Source organism: Apus apus, chromosome 19 (genome assembly GCF_020740795.1).
Source record: "Apus apus isolate bApuApu2 chromosome 19, bApuApu2.pri.cur, whole genome shotgun sequence".
In the NCBI taxonomy this organism is placed as follows: domain Eukaryota; kingdom Metazoa; phylum Chordata; class Aves; order Apodiformes; family Apodidae; genus Apus; species Apus apus.
In genome coordinates this window covers 927,378-950,119 of record NC_067300.1, presented here as the reverse complement: position 1 = coordinate 950,119, position 22,742 = coordinate 927,378, and the positions used below count along the sequence as shown (strand labels likewise).

At 59.4% G+C, this 22,742-nt stretch overlaps 4 protein-coding genes across 15 annotated transcripts in view; 1 reads left to right on the top strand and 3 right to left on the bottom strand.

Annotated features, from left to right (window-relative positions):
- The window catches only part of GRIN1 (glutamate ionotropic receptor NMDA type subunit 1), a 40,505-nt gene extending 32,850 nt beyond the window's left edge, over positions 1 to 7,655 (top strand). For 2 of the 12 annotated variants that reach the window (XR_007891276.1, XR_007891275.1), the window contains 3 exons: positions 5 to 115; positions 2,893 to 3,228; positions 5,994 to 6,030. Coding sequence is in view for 7 of the 12 variants with exons in the window: in XM_051636460.1 (XP_051492420.1) it covers positions 5 to 115; positions 2,893 to 3,096 (315 nt within the window). In the remaining 5 variants the exon portion in view is untranslated. Of the gene's footprint in view, positions 1 to 4; positions 116 to 2,892; positions 4,148 to 5,993 lie in introns of those variants that run through there. The other 10 variants (XM_051636463.1, XM_051636461.1, XM_051636470.1 and 7 more) reach the window with 8 other exon arrangements.
- Positions 7,656 to 9,988: 2,333 nt separating this feature from the next.
- Positions 9,989 to 11,687, bottom strand: LRRC26 (leucine rich repeat containing 26). Its single transcript, XM_051636558.1, has 2 exons — positions 11,150 to 11,687; positions 9,989 to 10,245 (listed from the first exon to the last, which is right to left on the bottom strand). Exons 1-2 carry the CDS (start codon positions 11,685 to 11,687, stop codon positions 9,989 to 9,991), a joined length of 795 nt encoding a protein of 264 aa, XP_051492518.1.
- Positions 11,688 to 15,156: 3,469 nt separating this feature from the next.
- RNF224 (ring finger protein 224) lies at positions 15,157 to 15,660 on the bottom strand. Its single transcript, XM_051636934.1, has one exon. The coding sequence runs from the start codon at positions 15,658 to 15,660 to the stop codon at positions 15,157 to 15,159; it is 504 nt and encodes a 167-aa protein (XP_051492894.1).
- Positions 15,661 to 20,510: 4,850 nt separating this feature from the next.
- CYSRT1 (cysteine rich tail 1) lies at positions 20,511 to 22,742 on the bottom strand. The gene is made up of 2 exons (XM_051636565.1): positions 22,697 to 22,742; positions 20,511 to 22,091 (listed from the first exon to the last, which is right to left on the bottom strand). Exon 2 carries the CDS (start codon positions 22,079 to 22,081, stop codon positions 21,659 to 21,661), a length of 423 nt encoding a protein of 140 aa, XP_051492525.1. The 5' UTR covers positions 22,082 to 22,091; positions 22,697 to 22,742; the 3' UTR covers positions 20,511 to 21,658.

The window sequence follows — 22,742 nt, the reverse complement described above, 5'->3', positions numbered from 1 at the left end:
TTAGGATAGAAAAAGTGGTAGAGCAGAACCTGACCCTAAAAAGAAAGCCACTTTTAGGTCCATCACCTCTACCCTGGCCTCCAGCTTCAAGAGACGTAGGTCCTCCAAGGATACGGTAAGAGGAAGAAGAACAATTCTGCCCTCTCTCTTTCTCTCTCTTTCTCTCTTCTGCCATCCCATTGACTGCCACACACCCATCCCGAAGCTGCCAGTGTACATGCATAGCTCATGTTCGTCACCAGTCAGTCAGTGAGTCAGTGAGTCAGTCATCCCGTGGTCCTGAGAGGCTGCTGGGATCCTGGAGGGCAGGCAGGAGGTGGCTTGGAGTCCTGTGATGAGTTGGGAGATGCAACCGAGTTTTCGTTTTGTTTTTTTTTTGTTTTCTTTTTGCCTGGATGATTTCTGATGTTCCTCTCTGTGCTTTGCTCACCTTTCCAGTGCTGACCTCTTGAAACCAATGACTTTTTTTTTTATCATTATTTTTATTTTTTTTTATTTTACTGTTCCTGAGTGTTCCTGTACCTGTTTGTCATTGTATGCCTAAAAATGATCACCCCAATTTAATTTGGGCACCGTGTCACCTCACCGAGAGTCATGCGTGTCACATTCTCTACATGTGATTTTTGTTTGTGATGATTAGCATTCAGGCCGTGGTCCTGGGCGCAGGAGAGGCAGCTCTCTGGTTGTGGTGAGCAGGAAGGCAGCTCTAGCAAAGAGGGGCAGAGGCTTGAAAGAGGAGGTTGTTAAAGCCCCAGCCTGGCTTCAAACTTGTGCTTTCCGCCTCTGAGTAAAACTGCTCTCACATAACCAGAGAAAAATGTCCAAATTGCTGCCTCCCAAACCAGCTGTTTCCAATCGTGTCTGCTCGTGCTGGAGCTTCAGACACTCTTCAGCGTCAGGTTGGGCTGTTGGTCTGTCGGACTGAGCCGGTGTCCCTCTGCATGTCGCCGTCTGTTGTATGACACTCTGCACTGTGGCTACTCTGTTGTCTCGTGTGGCAGTGCCTGCTGCGTTTTGCTGCCCGACCTCCTGGCGCGACGGGCTTGTCCCCATCACCTCCCCGGGGTGACCGGTGGGTTTCTGCCCAGGGTTGCTCAGAGCAGGTTCCTCGCCAGCTGCCCGTGGCGCGGCAGGGATGGGGGGACAGTGGCAGCGTGGGGAGATGTGGCCCGTGGCTCGGGGAGCAGCACGTGATCCCATGGGGGTCTGGGGGCCTTGGCTCTGTGTGCGGAATGGAGGCAGCTGCCTTGGACACCAGTGGAGGCTCCATCCTGAGAAGCTCCTGGAGCACCCCTGGGACACAGCCCTGGGGACAGCTGAGCTCTTGGCCGGGCTCAGCTGCCACCATCTCACACAAAGTTCTCCTCTCACTGTCACCTCAAAGCCTGGCAGGCATGGGGGGGGACCTACGCTCTCCATACTCATCCCCCATGACGGGCATCCCTGTCATCTCCTGCTCTCCCTCCCTGCTGCCTGGGTGGCACCCTGTCACAGTGATGCTTCCATGTCTGGGGTCCCCCCTCCCCACTGCTGCACCCTCCAGCAGCTCTGCAAGAAGGCTGCAGGGTGTGTCTTGGTGCCCTGAGCCCCAGTCAGAGGAGAGGAGACAGAGCTGGGGTGGGTGGTGCATGGGGGAGAAGGTGGGAAGAGTGAGGAGGAGGGACAGGTGGGACAGGTGGGACATGGAAAAAGGGGAGAAAAAAAATCAGAAAGATCTTCTGGGGGGACCCTCAGCATATTCTGGGAAGAATCCCATGAGCTGTGTTCGAACCACTCCACAGTTAGGAAACCAAGGGATCCCATCCTGGGAAAGCAGGAGCATCACAGTGCAGTGGGCATCTGGGGGGCACAGGAGAGGGGGAGACCCCAGAAATACTGGGGCAGCTGGTGTGTGGCACCCTGGCATGTCCCACCTTGTTCTCTCTCTGGGGTAGCATCCCGGGCCTGATCCTGCTCCATGGTGTGACATCCACCCTATGCCACACCACTCCTCAGCACTCTGCCCCAGGGTAGGACCACCCCAATGAGCTGACCAAATCCAGAGGCCACCTGCACCATAAATCCCATGGGCAAGCAGTGGAGCCATCCTGTCCCCTTTCTTTGCCCAGTGGGGTCCAGAGCAGCATGGGTCGCCCCATCCTTTGGGCCCTGTCATGTTCTTCTTGTCATGGTGCTCGCGGGTGAATTGTGGAGATGGCCCCACTCATCCCAGAAGATGGCCCCTGCCTTGGGGGTAGCTGCACCTGCGAGGCCAATATGGGCAGTGATGCCCCACTGCCCAGGAGCCTGTCACCCTGCCATGGGCTGAGGGGGCCAGGGTCCCAAGACACATCCCCCAGGGAGCCGGGCTAGTTGGGTTGAGAACAGGCTAGCAGGGCCAACACCCACACCAACGCAGCCGTGATGGAGGCTAGCAGGGCCAAGGTGCAGCTATGGCAAGAGGCCCGTGGAGGAGTGAGCTTTGTGGTGATGTTGGGCAAACCTGCTGGCTGCTCTGCAGCCTGAGCGACCAGCGGGAGGGTGCTGCCACCAGCTCATGTCACAGCCTGCCACTTGGTGCCCTCCACTTCTGTGCAGGAGCCCTGGCTCCCAGACCACAATGCCCTCCTGCTGTAGAAGGCCCCATGAGGATGTAGCATGCTGGGACACGTTGCCTGGGGTCCTTGTAAAGATGAGAAAGCAGTGAGGTGCTCTGTCTGATGATGCTCAGAAGAGCTGTGGGCCCACACCAGGTCTCAGATGGGCAAGGCTTGAGAGCCCAGGGGGCTGGAAGGCCAGGCTGACCCCAGCCCCACGGGCTCTCCTGGCTAGCGAGCGAAAGACGCAGACCTGGTGGCCTTGCTTCTTTCCTTTTCGTTGTCGGGAGTTTTAAAAATGGATTCTGCTCTGCAGCCCTGCAGAATGGTCCCTCAGGAGTGCCAGAGAGACAGGCTGGCACCATGGAGCCAAGACAGTCCTGGGAAGCTGCCACCCCACTCTGAACGTCCTAGCGCCCACCACCACCCGAGCTGCACAGCCTCTCCGCGGCACATCATCCCCACCGCCCCAGGAGGAGATGCATGTGTTCCCCATAGGCAGCTCCTGCAACTCGAGTAGCGCTGGCGGCGCGGACGCTCTGCCGCCCGGCGCAGCCACCCGCCGTGCTGCCACCCCGCAGACGCCAGCCGAGACGCATAGACCACACTGACACCCTGCGAGCCGGCACTTTGTGTACAGACACCTGAGGAGGTGCACAGGTCCCTTAGACACCCCCCCCCCCCATCTCCCCACCGCAGCCATCATCAGCCCCCGCAGAGTCACAGCCCGTGGGCGTCCCCCCAGACACAGCACGACACACGTCACCACGTCACCAGGGCCTGGCGCTGCCAGGAGGTGCTCGCCCTGCAGCCCTGGGGATGTGTCCTGCTTTGGTGCCAGAGCTGGTCAAGAACCGAGGGGGGGGATGATGGAGAAGGTCACCTTTGCAGTGAAGGATCAGCCGCCCCAAAGCCAAACACTTCTTGGCTGAACAAGATCCTAGGTTTTGGCCCAAAAAGAACCAAAAGTAGGTCAAAGAGAACTGATTATTTTTTTTTATTATTTTTTTTTTTAAGGAAAGTTGACATTTTCTACAGCAAGATTGCATTTAGCTGGAATTCTAATTTTTAACTGAAAAGAACCAACCGAAACAAAACATGCCCCAGAGTTCTTCCAGAAAAATCTTCCACCAGCCAGGGACCATATGAGCCCAGATTAGGTTGAAGTCATTTTTGAAGACATATTAAGTTCTTGTCTATATTTTCTTCCTGGTTGTCATTTAAAGTTTTTGGTGCCTTCACTTCACTTCCATACCTTAACACATTTGAGTCTCTTCTACGGTTAAAATTGATTAATTTCTTGGCTTTATAATGTTTGGTTTGGGAATTATTGCACCATCCCTGTAACTTAATTTACCCTAAATTATTGATATGTGCTTCTACCATCAGTTCTACTTTAACATAGTTTTGGTATTACCGTTTTCTTGCCTTTTTTTTTCTTTTTCTTTATTTTTTTCATATTTTCTTTTATTATTAAAAATTGCATGCATGAACTCTACACAAAAAAAAAAAAAGTAAATGAGAATGTTACCCTGTGATAACTCTGTGATTGGAGGAGATATGCTTTCAAACCAAAAGCCATGCTCTTGTATTTTAATTTTTCTGGCCAGATTCCCCATTTCGCTTGGTTATTTTACCATTTCCCACCACCCCCGCCCCCCCAAGCTGTGCAGAGAGGCCAGAAGCCCCAGCCTGTCCTGCTGGACCTCCAGCCTGCCCTGCAGCAGCCACACGCACCCAGGCACACGCACACCCACACACTGCTCCCCCCAGCTTGCATCAGGCAGGACATTTAACAAAGGTCCTTTCTTCCACCCGTTCCTTTTTCTGTCTCAAGTTCCTCCTTCTTCCCCCACCCGTGAGTCACCCAGCCTCTCCCTGCTCTCGGCAGCCTCTCCTCCCAGCCAGAATCCAGCCCTGTCCCACCAGCACTATGGAAAGGAAAGATTGCATTTAGCTGACATCTGGATTTTTTGCAAGGAGGGGGCTGGCTGCACCCATGTCTAGGGGAGAGGGGCAGGCTTTTTTTCGGTGGACTGGTGACTAGCCTCAGAAAGCCACCCCTTGGGCTCTCCTGGGCTGTCCTCTGTGCACGGGGGCGATGGCCAAGGCGCTGCCCCTGAGCAGAGGCTGCAGCAAGGAGCGTCTCAGAGGCTCCACTTTGATAGTAGCAAGGCCCCCAAGTGAAGGAAGCATCCCCTGAGCTTCTCCTTGGGTGTCCCCCGAGCTGCTCTCTGGGTGTCCTCACAACCCCGCATGTGTGATGGAGAGACAGGAGCACGTTGGCTCTCACCCGTGCCCCATCAGCTCCCACACGGAGGTCCTGGTGAATCACAAAACTAGGCCAAGTGGGGCAACCCCCAGCGAGGCTCGAGGGGACCCCCAGCCCACCCCCGTGGCAGGAGGCAGGGCACAGGGCCATGCAGGGTAGCCACAGTGCTAGAGCCACCAGCAGCACCGCAGGGGCCACAGCCACCACAGACCAATGCAAGGTTCATGAGGAACCCTCCCAGATCCCAGCAGGATGGCAAATGTCATGGGAAAGGGTCCATGTGAGGCCCACTCAGACTCTTCCCTGCCCCAGCACTGACAGAGGTCCCCGGAGAGCAGTGCAAGATATTCCATGTCACCGGCTCCAGCAGCAGGGCAGGGCTTCCAGTTCCAGGGTTTGGAGTTAGGAGAGTGGAACTGGGAGAGGAAGGGAGAACAGAAGGAAGAAGGGAGAAAATAACTGCCCAGTTGCAAATCCCTGCCTGGGGAGGAAGGACTTTCTCTTTCCTGCCTAGGGAAGGGTATTTCTGCTCTTCCCATTTGCTTGCTGGTGGGACCATGGCTGGGGAGGTCTCTCCATGGAGCATTTGCCAAGCAAGGAGGGCAGGAACCCAAATCCAGGCCACACCCCCACCCAGGCAGTATTTTCACATCACCGACTGACACCCCAGTTTCTCACAAGTCACCACACATCTCACCTGCACAAGAGGACAGTCAAAGCAGGGGCAGGCAACAAGGAGGTGAAACGCCCTGGCCTCAAAGCACAGCTTGATGTGGCACCAGAGAGATGCCGAAACCCAGCCAGACCCTCCAAACACAGGTTCAGCCATGGGCTGGGCTGAGCCACAGGCTTTGTGCCACAGCTGTCCCAGAGCAGACGGGGCTGGCTCAGCAAGTGACAGTCTGCCAGGCTCTCTGGGCATCCTCCAGCAGAGCCACAGACACTTGGAGAGTGTCTGCCCTGACCTCTGCACCAGCCCGGATTGTGGTGGGAAGGGGACCTCAGCCAGCAGCAGGTTTTTGGGCTGTTGCATCACCCCCGAGAGATATCCTGTAGGGACACACGGGATGTAAGTGGAGGTGGGGGCAAGTGCCAGAGCTGCCTAACACTTCTTTTCTCCTTGTCTGTCTATTTGTGTGTTGCAGCAGTATCATCCCACCGACATTACTGGCCAGCTCAACCTCTCTGACCCCTCAGTCAGCACTGTGGTGTGACCTTCTCCCCGAGGGCCATCAGTCCTTGCCCAACACAGTAGGAAGGCACAGCCAGGACTGCCTTTCCAGGGACACTGATGGGTTCTTCTGGGTGAGATGGGAGAAAAACATCCTTCATCCATACACGGTGACTTCATTGTATATCTCCCTCCCTTCCCAGGCCTGCTGCCACTCCCATGCCCCAGGACACACGGCAGAACCAGGACACGGTTTGGACTTCCCTGTACAGAGATAACTGCTTCCAACCAGTGCTGTTGATAACTGGTATTGCCACTGACTGGTGACGTGCAAGGGGAAAGGACTTTGAAAGGCACATAGTGTCTGCTCTCCCACAGCAGCGGGGAAGAGCTGGGGCCAGAATACAAACACATGCTTCACTTTGCAGACTTCAGGCATTGCAGCACACACACAGCTCCTCAGACATGTGCTTCACGTCTCCCACCATCCCGGAGGGCTCCAGTGGTCCGAAGCAGCTGGAGCAGCTGGCACGGCTCAGCAGGTTGGGCCAAATGTTCCTGCTGTGCCAAGGGACCCTTGTTGTGCAGCAGGGATGAAAGGTGTGTGCTCTCCTCCTCACAGGATGGACCTCACTCCCACCAGCCCGTGGCTGTGGCTTGGCTCCTCTGTGTGGCCTGTGTGAAGCAGGAGTCCTCCCAGCCCTGCAGCCCACACTCCTCTGCTAAACCTGGTGCCTGGACCTCATTAACAGGCTGTCAGCCAACACCCTGGCTTCCCACCTCTCCTGATAAAAGACATCCCCAGGACCTGGCCATGGGCAGCATGTAGCTCTCTCACCCTCACTGTGGCTCTCCTGGCCAGGAACAGCACGACAGGGAACGGCTCTGGATGGTTGCACTGACCTTCAGCCAAGCTCCACACTGCCTCAGCACCAGCAATGCAAGGAGAGATGCTGCTGGCCAGTAGTGGTTTGCTGTGTGCTGTGGTGGCCACAGTGGCCACCCAGCCTGCCCACAACAGGCCCTGGCAGCTTCCCTGCCATGTGCACCTGCAGCTCAAGCTCAGCAGCAGCTCCCACGGCAGCCCTGAAGACCTAGCTCATGTGGCTGCATCTGCCCAGACCTGGAGACATGGAAACTGGATCCCAGTTCAGGAGAAGGGAACCAAACAAGACATGCTGGTGCCCTTCCTCCCCACACCTTCCTCCCCACCAGCACACATGCCCACCTGCCAGTGTCCCCAAGCCCCCTCCCCATGGGTGCTGTGAGCAAGTGTGGAGGCACCAGCCAGGCTGGTGATGAGCAGCAGAGCATGGGCAGCATCACTTCCCACCTCCTGCTAAGGTGGAAAACCCACCTGCAACGTAGTACCAAGCCCCAGTGGCATGAACTGCCTTCTCCTTGCCCCAGCTGAGCAGAGGGGGCTTCCCTGGAGGGTTGACAGCCCTCACAGGCAGGATTTTCAGGTGGCAGCTAAGGTCTGTGAGCATCATCCCACTGACTGCAGTGGCTCCATCAAGTTCATCCTGCTCCAGCTGAGAAATTGGACCCATTCTACTTTATACGTCAATGTAACATGAATATCAAGTTTTTGCAAGAGCTCAGTAAAGTCTAAACTGGATTGTGAAGTGGTTTATTCCGGTGCTGTGTACCTCTTTCCATCTCTTCCTTCTGGCAAAGCTGGCAGGGAGCCCTGGGCTGAATCAGAGCCTCACCCAGCACTGCTGCAGGGTTTGCAAACAGTAAAAGGCGGAGGGACAGAGAAGCCAGCAGGGAGAAAGGCCAGGAGCTGTGGGGAAGACTGGGAGGGAAGTGACATCCTGAAGGGCTTGTGGGGGGGACAGGGCTGGCAGTGGCTGCGGAGAGCTGGAGACAGTCTGAAACTGTCCAAATGCCAGCACCATGACCGCTGGCTCTCTCCCACCTCCACGGAGCAGCAAAGGGTCCTCTGGGACCTCCTGGGAGCCAGCATTGGACTGGCCAACAGGGCTGGCCTTCAGGATGATTCCAGACATAGGAGGTGTCCAGAGGGATTTCCAGAACAGGGAGGCAGCTCCCCTGGGCTGAACTGCAGCAGCATCACTCACTGACAGCATGGTCCCCATGGGCTGAGACCACCAGCACAACCTCGATGGAGGTCTCAACCTCAGGACCATCTGGGAGGAGGTGTGGGGCTCAGGTAGCCACGCAGGATGGCAAGCGAGGTCCCTGCTCCAAATGGGGAGCCCAGGCCTTCTGGGGCAGGACCGAGCGCTGTCCCTGGAGAGGGTCTGGGAGCACTGGGCTTGCTCCTGGGAAAGGCACCTGATCCTGGCTGAGGTCCTGCAGCCCTCACACCCCTGCCTGGGGAGAGGTACTGCAGGAAGAGCCGAGAGGGAGCAGAGCTGATGGCAGCATGTGGGGTTGGTTTCTGTCTTGAAAGTTAAAATGGAAGCAAGCCACAATGGAGGTGACATTTGGTTTATTCTCTGCACTGTTTGTTTAGCCCTTGCCAAAGGATGCACTCACTCCCACCACATCCCTGGCTTGTGCCACAGCTCTGGCACGGGTGAGAGCTGGAGCTGGAGGGGGAGGCTGGTGGCCACAGTCATCTCCTGACTCTTACTGCTGTGCAGTGGGTCAGGCCTGACGTCAGGAAGGGCTGTTGCTCACCCTGGAGAGAGGCTTTGTCACCCCAGCTTGTGCCTTCCTCTGGAGCACAACTCCAGCTCCTCCCAGGCCCTCTCCCAGTGTGCTCACTAAGCATTTCCAAGCAGTGCTGGGGAGGGGTGTTTCTGTGGGGAAGGGCAGGAGGGCAGGGAGATTCAGGGGCAGCCCCAGCCCCTCTCTGTGCGAGGCAGGGGGTGAGGCAGCAGCCAGGGCTGCAGGCTCAGTGCTGTAAACCCACACAGGTTTTTGTCCCCACTTCCATCACGGAGCTAATCCCAGAGCTTGGCTTTGGTTGAGCTTTAGCCTCAGGGAAAAGCTACTGGGAGGGGAACCCCCGTGCAGCCTCACCCTCCCTTTGGCAGCCTTTGCTGAACTACATCAGTGAGAGCTTGAGGCTTCACCTCCTTCCAACCCTCACCTTAAATCTCAGCCCCACCCCAGACCTTGGTTGTTGGTTGAGCTTTCTCAGCACCACCAGCCCCCTCTCAGGGAAAGAAAAAAATACCAAAAGAAACATTTTTGGAACCTGTCCTGTCCTTGGGCAGCACATGGAGGGGTCTAGGGCTCTCTGAATGTCCCGTGGAGGCTCTGAAGTGCTCCAGAAGTACCCAGAGATCTTCAGGTGCACCAAAAGGCACAAAGAGAGCTCTGAGGCACAGCAAAGGGTAAACCAATGCCTGTCAGGACACAGGAAGTCAAACAGATAGCATTTGGGTGCACAAAAAGCCAAGCCAAGGGGTCCTGAAGTCATGGAAAGGGTTCTGGGGTCACTGAATGGCAGCTGGGGAGTGCTGGGGCACCAAAAGGCCAAAGGAGGGCTTGGGGCAAACTGAAAGGCATGTGGAGTCTCCAGAGCTGCACTGAAAGGCACGTAGAGACTCCTGGGGTGCACTGAAAGGCACCCAGAGGAATATGGGGTGTCCTGAGATGCACATCGGGGCACCCAGGATGCACCAAAAGGCACCCAGAGGCGCATGGTGCATTCCAAAACAGACAATGAGTCCCTGGGCAGCAGGAGGGGCAGGACAGGGTGAGCTGGAGGAGAAGAATCACCTGGCAACCCTCATGAAAGAGATGTGCAGGTCTGAGGTGGCCTGGGGCAGCCTCTTGAGACACTGAGAGCAGCTGCAGTCAAGCCATGCCCGGAGCTGGAGTGTGGCATCCTCCTGGGGGACTCTGGGAGGAGGAAGAAAAGTGATTTCCAGGAACAGAACATCCACTCACTGGTCCACAGAGAATTGTTTACAGCAGGGGGGTGCAGACAGCTGGAGAAGGGCATGGACCACCTCCTGCCCAGGACTACAGCCTGGCCACCCTCTCTCAGCGGCTCCTGCAGACACGGGGTCTCCTCCTGAAGGGTTCCCTGCGCAAGTTCTGGTAAACCACTGTGATGGAACCCATGAAGGTACAGAAGAAGATGCTGGCCACGAAGGAGAATGGTCCAATGATCAAGAAGGTGATATACTGCTGGAAGGACAGTGACGTCTCCTGACATTGCCTGAAGGACTCATTCCCGAAGGCCATGATGGGATAATTCTTTAGCTGCTCTGGGGCTTTGCAGAGGAGCAGAGTCTTCTCTGGAAGAGAAAAGCGGTGCTGACAGGTACATTGGACAAGCCAGTGTCAAGGACAGAGAGGATGTCAGGTTTGTATGGGACAGAAGGGACCAGGGCAGGAGGACACGGACCAAACTGACCAAGATCTCCTAGGGCAGGGTACAAAGAAGGAGAGCAGTGAGGGTTCAGGGTGCACCTACATCCTGTGTCCCGGGGAGTGGGATGGGGATGTGGGCACACTGCTGGAGGGGGCACTGGAAAATAAGTTTGTGGCAGAGTGGTCGATGGGGTAGGGAAGGGGGGTTGGCCTGGCTCACAGGGGACAGAAGTGGGGAGCAGTGAGCAGCCAGCCTGGAGATGCCACAAAAGGTCCCAGAAGAAACAGAAGAGTCTCTGAAGAGACAGGCATGCCTCTGAGCTGGAAGCAAGCACAAGTGGGTGACAGTGGAGAGGGAGACCTTGCTGGCAGAGCTGTCTCTCCCTGAGGTACCCGGAGGAAGAAATGTAGGTGCTCAATAAGGCTTTGGGGAAGGGGCTGAAGGCACTGAGTCCTGGCTGGGTCAGCAGTGATGCCCACCCTGACACACAGGTGCCCATTGCCCAGCACACCTTGCCCTCAATGTCACAGGACAGATCCTACTGCTGGGGACAGTGCTGGGTGCCCTTTGCTGAGACACACCCCAGGCAACCCCTGCTGGTGACCAAGGGTGGGCACCAGGCACCAGACCCAGGGCTGCATCTACCCAAGCAGACACAAGAGCTGCAGTGGTCAGAGGACAACGGGTCCTGGAGATCCTCACTGTACCCTTGTGGGCATCAACCAGGCAAGCACCCAGGGTGCCGGGTCCTGCCTCAGCCCCAACAGGTTGGCCAAGCAGTGTGGAGCAGGTGGGGGGCTTGGGGACACGGTCCTCGGGGCACTCACCTTGCACTTTCTCCCTGTTGTGGCTGAGCCAGCGCCAGAGGGGCCGGATGCGGCAGCTGCACACCCAGGGGTTGTCCTGCATGAGGAGGGCTCGGAGCTGGGGCAGGGCGCTCACCACCCCAGGCTCCAGCTCCACCAGCCAGTTGCTGCCCAGGTTGAGCGTGACCAGACTGGTCAGGGGCAGGAAGGTTTTGGGGCTCAGCACAGTTAAGTGGTTGTTGCTGAGGTCCAGGTCCCGCAGAGCCCCCAGCCCCACCAGCGCCTGGCTGTGGATCAGCTCCAGGTGGTTGTGGGGCAGGCTGAGCAGCAGCAGCTCCGGCAGGGGAGGGAAGGAGCCCGGCCCCAGCGCCGTGATGAAGTTGTAGCCCAGCCACAGGGCACTGGTGTTAGTCGAGAGGCCCTGGGGCACCTCCCGGAGCCCGTGCTGGCTGCAGTCAGCCTGCCCCGAGAAGCAGCGGCAGGCGGCGGGACAGGCTGGTGAGGGCAGCGGCTGCAGGAGGAGCAGGCAGGGCAGCAGGCAGCCCAGCACCCTGCCCATGGCTCTGCCCAGAGCTCCCAGACCTCCGGTGCCAGGATTCCTCCCTGGACAGGATCCCTAGTGCCCACCGCCTTGCCCAGCCTGCCGGCAGCTTCGATGGAGCCTGGTGGTGCTGAGCGGGGGCGCTGGGCAGTGGGCGGGAGGTGCTGGGCTCCCTGCAGCCCCACACATTCCCCGGCTCGCTGCCACTCTCTGCCTGCAGTCCCAGACCCGGTTTTCCTTCAGGGTGGAGCCACGTTTTTTTCAGCAAATATTTTCGCAGTGATGCCTGCTCTGGCAAAGGTGTGAGCCGGGCCCTGGTCCCTCCCTCTGCCAGGCGCTGCTCCAGCCAGGTGAGCGCCAGCTCTCTGTGGCCTGGGATTAACTGCTTGTGCGTGCTGCAGGCTGGAGAGCTGGAGAAAGGCAAAGCCAGACCCATCTCTTGGCCTCCCTCCTCCCCCCCGGGACACCCCAGGGGTGTGCTGCCACACCAGCCAGGGGCAGAGGGGGTGTGGAGCCAGGACCCAGCTGGCTGGGCTGGGACAAAGATTAAATTACTTCATCAGCAGGTCTAACCCCATCTTCTGTGCTGGCCTACCATGTCCAGAGGTGCTCAGCTAGGAACTCTGCTGGGAGCCACAGGCCACCCACTGAGCCCACCCCTGGCAGGAGACCATAAGCCATGCCAAAGTGAGGAGGACTGGGACACAAGTCCCACGGGCCACCTCCCTCCTCCTCAGCAGGATCACACATCTGTGTGCACATGGGGGGACAACCCAGAACCCCAACAGGGGAAGGCGTGGGAAAGGTGATCTCCTTGGGCTGCAGCCACCCAAAACTTGTTTACGCTCACCCTGGCACAGCAGTGCCAGCACAAGAGGGCTCAAAGTCTGCTTACACCTTGTTTACACCTGCCTTTGTTTCAAAGCTGCCCGAAGTCCTGAAGCAGAAGGCTGGAGAGATGTCACCTCCCAGCACCCACTGTCCCTAACAGAGTTCAGCAGGCAGGGCTGGCAGCTCCTCATCCCACCCACAGCCTGGAGCAGGGACCCAGAGCAAGGACACTGCCTCTGCTCACAGCCTTGCAGCAGCTTTGGGACCATCAAGATCCCAGATGGTCCCTGTCACCTCTGCCACATGGCCAAAGGGCTGGAAGGCAGGAAAGCAGTGCGTGGCTGCACCCCAGGCCAGGAGCAGGATGTTCCCAAATCTGGGACAGGAGCAGCAGGCAGGCGATCTATTAATAGCAGCCAGAGGAGCTTTGGTTTGTTTATCTATCCTGCAGCAAACTCAGTTTGCTGCATTAATCCCCATCTGGAAATAATTCAGAGGAATCCTCCAGCCCAGCCCTGAAGCAGGGCATGAACCTGCAGCCACGTGGAGCTGCAGCACCAGCTCATCCCACCAGCAGCTGCCAGATGTATGGAGAAATTAATTTTTAGGGACCCCTGTCCCAACATGCTCTTTCTACCCACTGCCTGCAGCCACTGGGGGTCAGGTGAGAAGTGCAAAATTCATTGGGAAAAATAAGCAAAAACTGTTAAAAGTGAGGCCACTTCCAACTTTTGTGCTCAGAGAGCCCAGGAGAATGCAAACCCATCTTAGCTCCACTGCCACCCCCTCACTGCCAGCCTGCTGCCCACTCCCATGGCACACTGCAATGGAGATGTCCCCAGTGTCCTGCCTGCTGGGGACACCAGCCAAGGACAGGGTTGGTGCTGGTGGTGCCTGACTCCACTCCTGTTTTGCACGTGTTTGCTGCAGCCCACTGGAGCTGCTGGCTGGTGACCCCTTTGGGGTCCTGTACCCCTGCAGTGACACCATTGTCTCTTCATACATTCCCTCAGTGCTCAGCAGAGTGGGGGTCCCTGTCACTGTCCCCTTCTCTGGAACGAGGGACCCAGCACCCTGCAGGAAGAGCCCAGGTCCCCCCTCCAGCCAGGGCTGCACCCACCAGCACCCCACTGCAATGTCTCCTCTGGGGCTTTTGTCCCCACAGGGAACGGCACAGCCTGGCCCCAGGGCCCATATTCAGCTGCTGTTGACCAAACCCCCAGGTCCTTTTCTGCCAGGCACTTTCCAGCCCAAGCCTGGAGCTTTGCCTGGGGTTGTTGTGACCCAAGTGTGGGACTTGAAGTCTCTAATTTATTGCATTTTTCCATTTAATTAAAGATCCAAGGCAGGCAGATTCCTCCTGCCTGGAGTCCCTGAACCACATCATGCTTCTACTCTCCTCACTAGGCACCTCTGCCCTGGGATATCCTTAGTACTTCTGCTTCTATGACTGGAGCTCCCCAGGTTGGGTCTGCTGGGAACATCTCAGCCCTGCCAGGGACATCCCAGGGCTGGCGTTTTTATGGCAAGTGACACCAAGAGGCAGAATAGTGCACAGGTGCTGTGCATGGTGTGGGTGCTGAGCACAGGTTGGGTGCTGGACTCCTCTGGCTGCCACCCTGGCACCCACAGCCAGGGACCAGGACTGCCTGGGGGGCATGAGATCAGTGCTGGCCCCAGGGAGGCAGAGGCTAGGGTGGTGTCTGGTGCTGGGATATTGCAAGAACTCAGAAACCACATGGAAAATGGATGCAGAAAATGGGTTCTGAGGAACCACAAGAACTGCCCAGGCAACACCAAGCCCTGACCAGGAGCAGTGTTAGTATCGCCCTGGGGCACCCCATTTGGCCTCAGTTAACCCCACCCCAGCTGTCTGGGCTCTCATCCCTGCACCCCCTGTTTGAGGGAAGGCAGGGAAAGCCCTGCAAAGACATGACCTGGAAAAAGAGCAGGAGCAGTTCTGTAGGGTCTGCACGCAGGTGTGCAGGCAGGGAGGTGGGAAGAGGGGCAGGCAGGAAAAAACAAACTGGCACAAGCCACGGAGCATGAGAACCAGCCAGAGCTCCCATAGACTCTCCCACCCTCAATTTCAGCTGCCAAGCTACCCCCAATGCCCGCATTTCTCATGCAAAAGGCCAACAGAGCAAACACTTAAAGCAAAGCAATCCGGCAGAGCAGGTCCCCTCTCCCTGTCCTGCCCTCCACAGGGAGGACTTGCCCCGGGCTAGCCCAAGGCTTGCTGGCAAATATGACCAAGACATGCAGCCCAGCAGGGCCAACAGAGCAATTTTTAATAGGCACAAAGCTTTTGGGGTGCAGGACATAATCCCTGGAGCATCATTGTGTCGTGCCAGGCTCCTGTGTCCCCTGCCTGGGATCTGCTCGGTGGCTGTGTCCCTGCTGCAAAGCAGAGAAGCCAGGCATGAGCAAGTCCTGGGTCAGGGACATCCGTTGTCAGAGGGAAGAGTGGGCAGGATGAGGGGGTGGGGGTATCCCCATCCTTCTGTCGCACTCCAAATCCTGGCAGGATGGACAGCAAGCCCTGAGCAAGCTGCAGCCCATCCCAGGCTGCCCCACTGCTACTGCCCATGGTGTGGGTGTCCCCAGAAGTGGTCCCAGACTGCATCCCAGGAGCCCAGCAGTCTCCTCCTCACGCTCAGCTCTCGAAGGCAGCCACCACCCCGCAGCACAGGCAGGGCCGGCAGCAGCCGCGCCGAGGGAACAGCGCTGGAGGCCCCGTGTCTTGGCACAGTCCCGCGGGCTGCTGGGTCACTGCCTTCTCCTTGCACGAGCCCTTGGTGGCCGAGTCGGGCTGAGACCTGCCAGCCACCCGGGGCTGCTCCTTGTCAGCCTTGACAGCCAGGAAGGTGGCCAGGTCCAGGTCGAGCATGGCGACGCCGCCGCGTGGCGTGGGCGTGTTTTGGCGGCACTGCGGGCAGGGGATCCAGCGCTGCTCGTTGGCCACCGCGTCCAGGCGCTTGAGGCAGGCTTGGCAGAAGGTGTGGCCGCAGTAGAGCCGGCGGGGCAGGCGGCTGCCCAGGTCATAGGAGCAGTAGCAGATGATGCACTCGACCCGCTGGCTGCCCCGGCTCGGCGTGCGCTCCTGCACCCCAAGGCGCGGCCCCGTGTCCCCTGCCCGCGGGCTGCCCCCGTGGGCCATGCTGGGGAGGGCGGGAGGAGCCGTCAGACCCAGGGCCAGGGGTTGGGGTGTTACCTCTGGGTGCAGCTGATGTGCGGGGGATATGGGGACCAGCCCTGTGGGGTGGGTTCCCAAGGGCATCAGGCTCCCTGCCCAACATCCCTGCCTGCTGCCTGCCTGATTGCCCCGTGGACAGCCCTGCCTAGAAAAGCAGGACCTTGTCACAATAGATGGCTCTGGCTGCATCCAAGGGGGATGCATTTTCCCTGATACCACCCCTGAATCTCTGCTAGGAGCTCTGCCAAATGACCCTTATGTCCCATGGGGGACTGGGGCTGCTTGGACCTCAGCATCCTGCCCAGGCGCTGGGTTGGTGGGAATATGGGGTGGGCAGGAGTGTGTTGGCTGGTTGGGTAGGGGAGCAGCACCCAGAGGACCAGGCAGTGCCACAGCCCTGCTCCTCACCAGCCCAGAACTGTGCCAGCAGCAGAGTGGTGGGGAGGAGTTGAGAGGTCTGGCATTAAGTGGGGTCTGGTACCCACCACCACATTCGCAAACCCATCCTGGAGGCCACCAAGACCTCACTCCCTCTCTACACGTGACCTCAAGTGTCTTGTTATGGATGGGAATCCCTCCCCTCCTCCCCTGCCCCCATACCTACCTGTCCTGAGATGCTCCCCCAGGCCCTCAGGGGAGGTGGCAGAAGGGCTATGCCGCCCTGGGGGGCTGTGGCAGTCCCATGGGGAGCATGGGGGTCCAAGTCACCAGCAGTGTCCCAGCCAGATCCTGATGGCTGCCAGTGGCAGTGGGAAGGGGCTCACCTTTCAGGGACAGGCGCGCTATCGGATCTGCTGCTGGGAAGCCAAGCCTGGGAGATTGGGTTACAAGAACGCGGATAACAAAGACCTTTGAAATTGAAGCCCCAGGAGTAGTAACTGACCATCCACCTCTGCTCCATTAGCAGAAGAAACTGTCCCAATCAGGCCAAGGATCCCTGGGCTTCACTGTGGGCAGAGGGTTTGGACATCCTCTGTGCCTGGGCAACAGCAGAGGAGTCTTCCACATTGTCCACATCCAACGCTGGCCAGGAACATCAGGGCAGATGTTGGCCAGGGGAGCCACCCCATCAGCCTCCAACCCCCACATCCCCAGGGGGTCCCGAGCCACGGGGACAGCTGTGACAGGAGGAGCAGGGCACAGGGAGGCTCTGGGCTGGCGGGGACATGGGAGCTTGGGCAGGATAGGGACATGGAGGTTCCAGCCTACTCCAAGCTGGCAGTGCCCAGATGTGGGGCAGTGCTCCCTGACCAGTGCCTGGGGTCACTGCTGCCACTGACCCCCCCAGGACCCACAGCCTCTGGGGACTCAGTTACTCTGCTCTGCCAGGAATGATGCTCATTTCCAGGCTGGAGCCAGCCCAGCACCCCTCGGTGACACCCACAAGGTTCATGCTGATGCACGACCCAGGGGAGGTGACAGCACCAGGGTGGTGGCAGGTTCCGTCCCCGCAGCCACCAGCGCCAGCAATGCTGCAGGTGCTCCCAGCAGGGGAGTGTGAGAACGGGACAGGTCCTGGAGCCAGGATCCTGGAGGAGAAAAGCACATCCTGGAGCCAGGGCAGGGCTGCAGGAAGCCAGCAGCACTTCTGCCTGGCAGCAGGAGAGGGCAGCAGCTGCTGCTCCAGGCAGGAGCAGGCAGCAATGCAGGCAGGGAGACGGGCAGCGCGCTCCTTCTCACCCAACATTTCAGCTGCCCTCGGGCCATGTTTCCAGCACTCTTCGGCAGTAAGAACTGGGGAGGGGGGTCTGGAGACCAAGAACGTCACAGGGTCATTGGGCTCTGCAGAAAAGCTCGGCCCCTTGACGCTGGGGTGGGGAGCACTGCAGCAGAGCCCGCAGTTCAGCACCTCGGGTGTGGTGGCCATACCTGACACAGGGTCCTGATACATCTTCTGCAACAGATTTCCCCAGGCAGTGCCCATCGGATGTGTGTGCCCATGGGTCCCCAGGCGTGAGGATGTCACCCCATGGCAGGGCCTTTCTGGGCTGGTAGCAGGTCAGGGCTGACTTGGGATGGGGCTATGCTGGGGACCTCAGTTTTGGCCAAACCCACTGGCCAAGGTGGGGGCACTGGCTGTGTGTCCTGAGCAGACCAGGAACCAGCTGCCTGGGACTCCCACTGTGCTCTGGCACCTGAGGGTGCCACCCTGCATCCTGCGGGGTGGATGGCAGCGCCCTGGATGTGGCAGCCTGGGCAGAGCTGCTGCCCAGATGGGCACAGCATGCTCCCTCCAGGGCCCTGTGCCCAGGGGTGTGCAGGCAGCTGGATGCCAAGGGATGTCCAGGCACATCCCAAAGCTGGAAAGAAGTCATTCTGCCACCCAAATCATGGTGGTGGCCAGACTCACTTGCCAAGGGGAGGGGAATGGAGCAGGAGGGCACCAGTCCCTTCAGGCCGTAGGAACAGAAACATCAAATCACAGACTGGCTCAAATCACAGAGTGGCTGGGGTTGGAAGTGGCCTTTAAAGGCCATCTAGTCCAACCCCCCACCCACAGCGAGCAGGGACACCTTCAACTTTATCAGGCTTCTCACAGCCCCATCCAACCTGACCCTGAATGTTTCCAGGGATCCACCAACTCTCTGGGCAACCTGGGCCAGTGTCTCACCACTCTCACTGTAAAAAATGTCTTCCTTATATCTAATCTAAATCTCCCCTCCTTCAGTTTACAACCCTCACCCCTTGCCCTGTCACTACAGGCCCTGCTGAAAAGTTTGTCCCCATCTTTCTTATAGGCCCCCTTTAAGTACTGAAAGCCCAGCCCAAGGAGAGCTTGGGCCCGATGGATGAGAGGGTGGGCTTGGCTCAGTGCACACCTGAGGGGCCCAGGGGTCACTCACTGCCCAGGGGCAGTGACCCCCCTTGGCTGCCTCTCCTTGCAGAAATACACACACAACCCGACCCCCTGCCTGCCCTCCTGCCCTGCTCCAGCCCCTGAGCTCTGCCAAAACATCTCAATGGGGACACAGGGCAGGCTTATCTGTGATCTGTAATGACAAACATGGGTGGGAAATGTCTTTTCCTCATCCCAGGACTCATCCCCGGGAGCTACAGGGACCTTTGGCCAGCAGGATGGGGAGCGGCACCCCCTGGGGAGTGCAAAGGTCTGATCCAGAGGAGCCAGAGCTGAACACCACCCCCCCACACTGTGAACATAAGAGGTGGCACCAGCCAGCACCACCCTCCGCACCCCTGAGCACCCTGCAAAGATGAAATGCACTCGGGGAGCACCCATGGGACCCTGCAGGCAGCTGTCTGTGTCATGCAGAGCCCCACTGAGGTCTGGGGTAGCATCCCCTGCCCTCCCCTGCCCACTCCTCGGCTTTCCTGCCACCCCCAGCTTAGTCCCCGTGGAGTTCCTGGCAGGCAGCTCTCTGCCAGGCCTCTCTGCTTGCTTTGCTGTCACCCCCAGGTCAGGCAGAGCGAAAGGCAGAGGTGACACATGGCACTGCTGGCAGATGCTGTGCCCTGTCAGTGCCCTGCCCAGGTCAGGTCAGCACATCCCTTGCCACTTGCCCCTCCTGATGCCACCTGGCCAGCCTGGGGCTCTGTTGAAGGTGCCACACCCCTAGGGGACAGTTTCCCCTCCCAAAACTACATTTGCCCCTGCAGAGAGCGTGGGACATCCAGGACATGGAGCAGCCACTGCGGGATGTGGGTTCCAGCCAAGCCAAAGTGGTGACACCAGGTCCCAGCTCTGCAGCCAGGCAGGGCTGGCCTCGGGGCCACCAAAGCAAACAAGGGGTGGGTCTGCTGGTCCCCATGCCAGCTCTGCCTGCAGTCCAGGCAGGGAGAACAAGAACCAGCCTTGTGCAGGGCAGGCAGTGTGGGGCTGTGTCCCTGCCAACCTCCTCCAGCCAGCTGCAACCCCCCTGGCCCCCCCCAGACACCCACTGGGATGGGAGCTGGGCCAGGCAGAGGGCTCAGGGCTGGGGCAGGCAAACTGGCCAGGCCCTTTCCTGCACCTCTGCCAAGCCACTGCCACCCCAGCCCAGAAGCTCCAAGGGGTAGTGGGCTTCCAGGCAGTGGTGGGCTCCTGATGGCAGTGGATCCCAGTGGTGGAGGACTCCAAAGGGTGCTGAGCCCCCAGTTCTGGTGGAATCTCAGTGGTGGTGGGATTCCAGTGATGGGTGGATTCCCAGTTCTGGTGAGCTCCTAGGGGTGGTGGGCTCCTCATTCTAGTCAGATCTCAGTGGTGGTGGGCTCTTGGTGGGGGTGCTCCTGGTGCTGGGGTACTCCCAGAAAAGGTGGACTCCTCATGCTGGTCAGCTTCTAGTTCTGGTAGGATCCCAGTGCTGGTAGGATCTTGGTGGCAATGGACTCCAGCCAGTGGTGGGCTTCCAGTGCTGGTGGGAGTCTCAGCCAGCTGGAACAGTGCTACAAAGCCCACCCAGCTGGCCCAGCTAGGAAGCTACCCCTTCCCCAGCTCCATCCCCCCAAATCCCAAGGCCAGACTCTCTCTTCCCAAAAGGCAAGACAGCCACCCAGCTTGGCAGGTCAAGGCTGAGCAGCAACCAGCGTCCCCAGGCAGGCAGGAGGGGCTGGGGGGCAGGGTGGAGGGGCCAAGGGGAGTGCTGCGGGTTCAGGCTGGCAGCAGGACAGTAGCCAGCAGGCAGCTGAAGAGCTCAGAGTGCCACCACCGCTGCCACAGGTCATCACTGCAACAGTTAAGGGTGGTTTTGAGGGGAGAGGAGAGGGCTCTGTGCCCTTGCTCTGCCCTACCCACGCAGCCAGGGTAAGCAAGAAGTGACACAGGAATCCCGGAAAAGCCAGGGCAGAGGGAAGAGGCGCAGCTCGGCAGGGGAGGAGATGGCTGTGGTTTTATTTGCAGCGCCCTGAAGTCACTGCTGACACACGCACTCTTTCCGAGCCCCTGCCCTGCGGACCAGGCGGGTCCTGCAGCAGCCCCGGTGCTGACAGAGCTGCCTCCTGGCACCAGGGCCACCCGCGGGGCGCCAGCACAACGGCGGGCTTGTTCCAGGTCGGCGGCACCAGCCCCAGCCAAAAACCCGGCCTGGAGCCGCCCCGCAGGCTGCGAAGGCGCCAGCACGCTCCTCGCTCGCCTTCCCCCGCTCCCAGGGGGCTGCAGAAAGCGAACGATGGGGCTTTGCATCCCAAACTGCTGGAGCTGGGCCAGCGATCAGCACTGGACCCGGCCCAGCACGGTCAGAGCCCTGAGCCAGCATGAGGATGGGGTTAGGGGCTGTGCCCCCCCACAAGCCTGGCACGAGGAACCGAATGGGGCCGGGGCTTTCCTGGTGCTGGGACGTTAACGCCCGCATCAGGTGCTGCCCTGGAGGGCTGCCCAGCCCTCTGCCACGCTTTGTCTGTCCGTCCTGCCTGTCTCCTTCCACCTGTCCCCTGGGCAGTGTGGCCAGGAGGAGCAGTACCCAGCCAGAGCTTGGCACAGGGCACTGCAGACTACCCGGGATCTCCCCGGGACAGCTCAGTTCTGTGGAGGTTGGGGCCATGTCCCTGGCTTCTCTCCCCTGCTCCAAGACAGCCACACCAATGCCTTCCTCTGCCAGGCACGCAGGGCTGCCATCATCCAAACCTGCCCTCCGGCTCACGAGCAATTCCTGCCCCTTCCCCTGTGCAGGAGGTTTCCCAGCAAGGGCCAGAGTCCAGGATCACAGGCTCAAAGTGCTCCCCCATCCCCAGTGTAGGCACTTCTCTGTGGCATCTGCATTGGCACACATCATCTTCAGGGCTCCTGCAGCATGGCAGGGGGGACCTATTCTTCTCTCCCATGCCCCACACTGGACTCTCAGGACTTGGCAGGTGCCCATCACCAGCGCATCTGGCCACAGAGCCGACAGGTAAAAAGCAATGGCAGAGTCCAGCCAGTGTCACCTCCCTGCTGCCAGCTCTGCTGGGTGCTGGGGCAGGTCCCCGGGGTGCCCTGGCAGGGCAGCCATGTCCCTGCAGGGCCACCTGGTCCCATCTCATAGTCTCACCCTTAGGAGATGACACAGTAGCACTTTCTGCAGCAGGGGCAGCACTTGCAGCAGCTGCATCCCCTGCCAGCCTCCCGCTCCTGGCCCTTGGGTGGCTTGTCCAGGGTGACAGTGTAGAAGGAACTGGATGATTCCCCATTGGGCATCTTCAGGCTTCCATAGGGGTTGTAGGGACGGGACCAGGACTTCTCCGTGGAAATGGCTGGGCTGCTCCAGCTGCCAGTGGGATCCGGCTGCTCCTCCACCTGGTACGTGGGCACAGCTGCAGGGTTGGCGATGATGATGGGCTCATCCTTCAGGTAGCGAGTGATGAAGCTTTGCTGGAACTGGTCCCGCGGGATGTTGACGCTGGCGTAGGGATTCTCCAGGCTGACACCACGATCCATCTTCCCTCCTGTTGTCGGCACGCGTGGCCCAGCTGGCATTGCCCACCTCCTGTGAGACAGAGACCCCGTTACCCCGGAGTGCAGGGGTGTCAGTGCTGGGGTTGTTCTCACAGCAGACCCCACTGGTTTGGGCGCAGGGTGCAGAGCTGTGCTCCCCCCTCCCTGCCAGCCCAGGGGACTCCAATATAAAACCCCTGCACTTTGGCAGAGACAGGAGGGGAGGCAGGAGAGGGGACACCTGGGCAGGGAGACGTGCAGCTGGGCAGGGCACCAGGGGCAGCAAGGGGGTGCTGGGTGGGAGCAGTGTGCAGGTAGGGCAGCAGGGTGGGAGCTTCTGCGGGGAGATGGGCCTCAGAGAGGAGAAGCAGGCACTGGGGAGAGGAGAAAGAGGGTGCGGGGGGAAGGAGAGGCAGAGGTGGGGGAAGGAGGGGACAGGACAAGGGCAGTAGGGAGAGGAGAAGTCGAGGGGAGAAGGGAAATGGGCCAGGGGGCAGGGGCAGGGGAGCAGGCAGGAGAAGGGGGCAGGCAGGGCGCGGAACGGGCCGGGCAGGCAGAGGGTGCCAGGGAAAGGGGCAGGGGGAGCAGGCGGGGAGTGAGCAGAGCGCGGGGGGAAGCGGCAGGGGCCGCAGGCAGCGGGGCGGCCCCGGCACTCACCGGCCGCACGGCTCGGGCAGGTTGCGGGGCAGCTCTGCCGCTTCCT

Coding starts and splice junctions, on each gene's coding strand:
- CYSRT1 (XM_051636565.1), bottom strand. CDS start 22,081: ATGCCAGCTGGGCCACGCGTGCCGACAACAGGAGGGAAGATGGATCGT.
- RNF224 (XM_051636934.1), bottom strand. CDS start 15,660: ATGGCCCACGGGGGCAGCCCGCGGGCAGGGGACACGGGGCCGCGCCTT.
- LRRC26 (XM_051636558.1), bottom strand. CDS start 11,687: ATGGGCAGGGTGCTGGGCTGCCTGCTGCCCTGCCTGCTCCTCCTGCAG. Junction 10,246..11,149: donor CAACAGGGAGAAAGTGCAAG/GTGAGTGCCCCG, acceptor TTTCTCTTCCAG/AGAAGACTCTGCTCCTCTGC.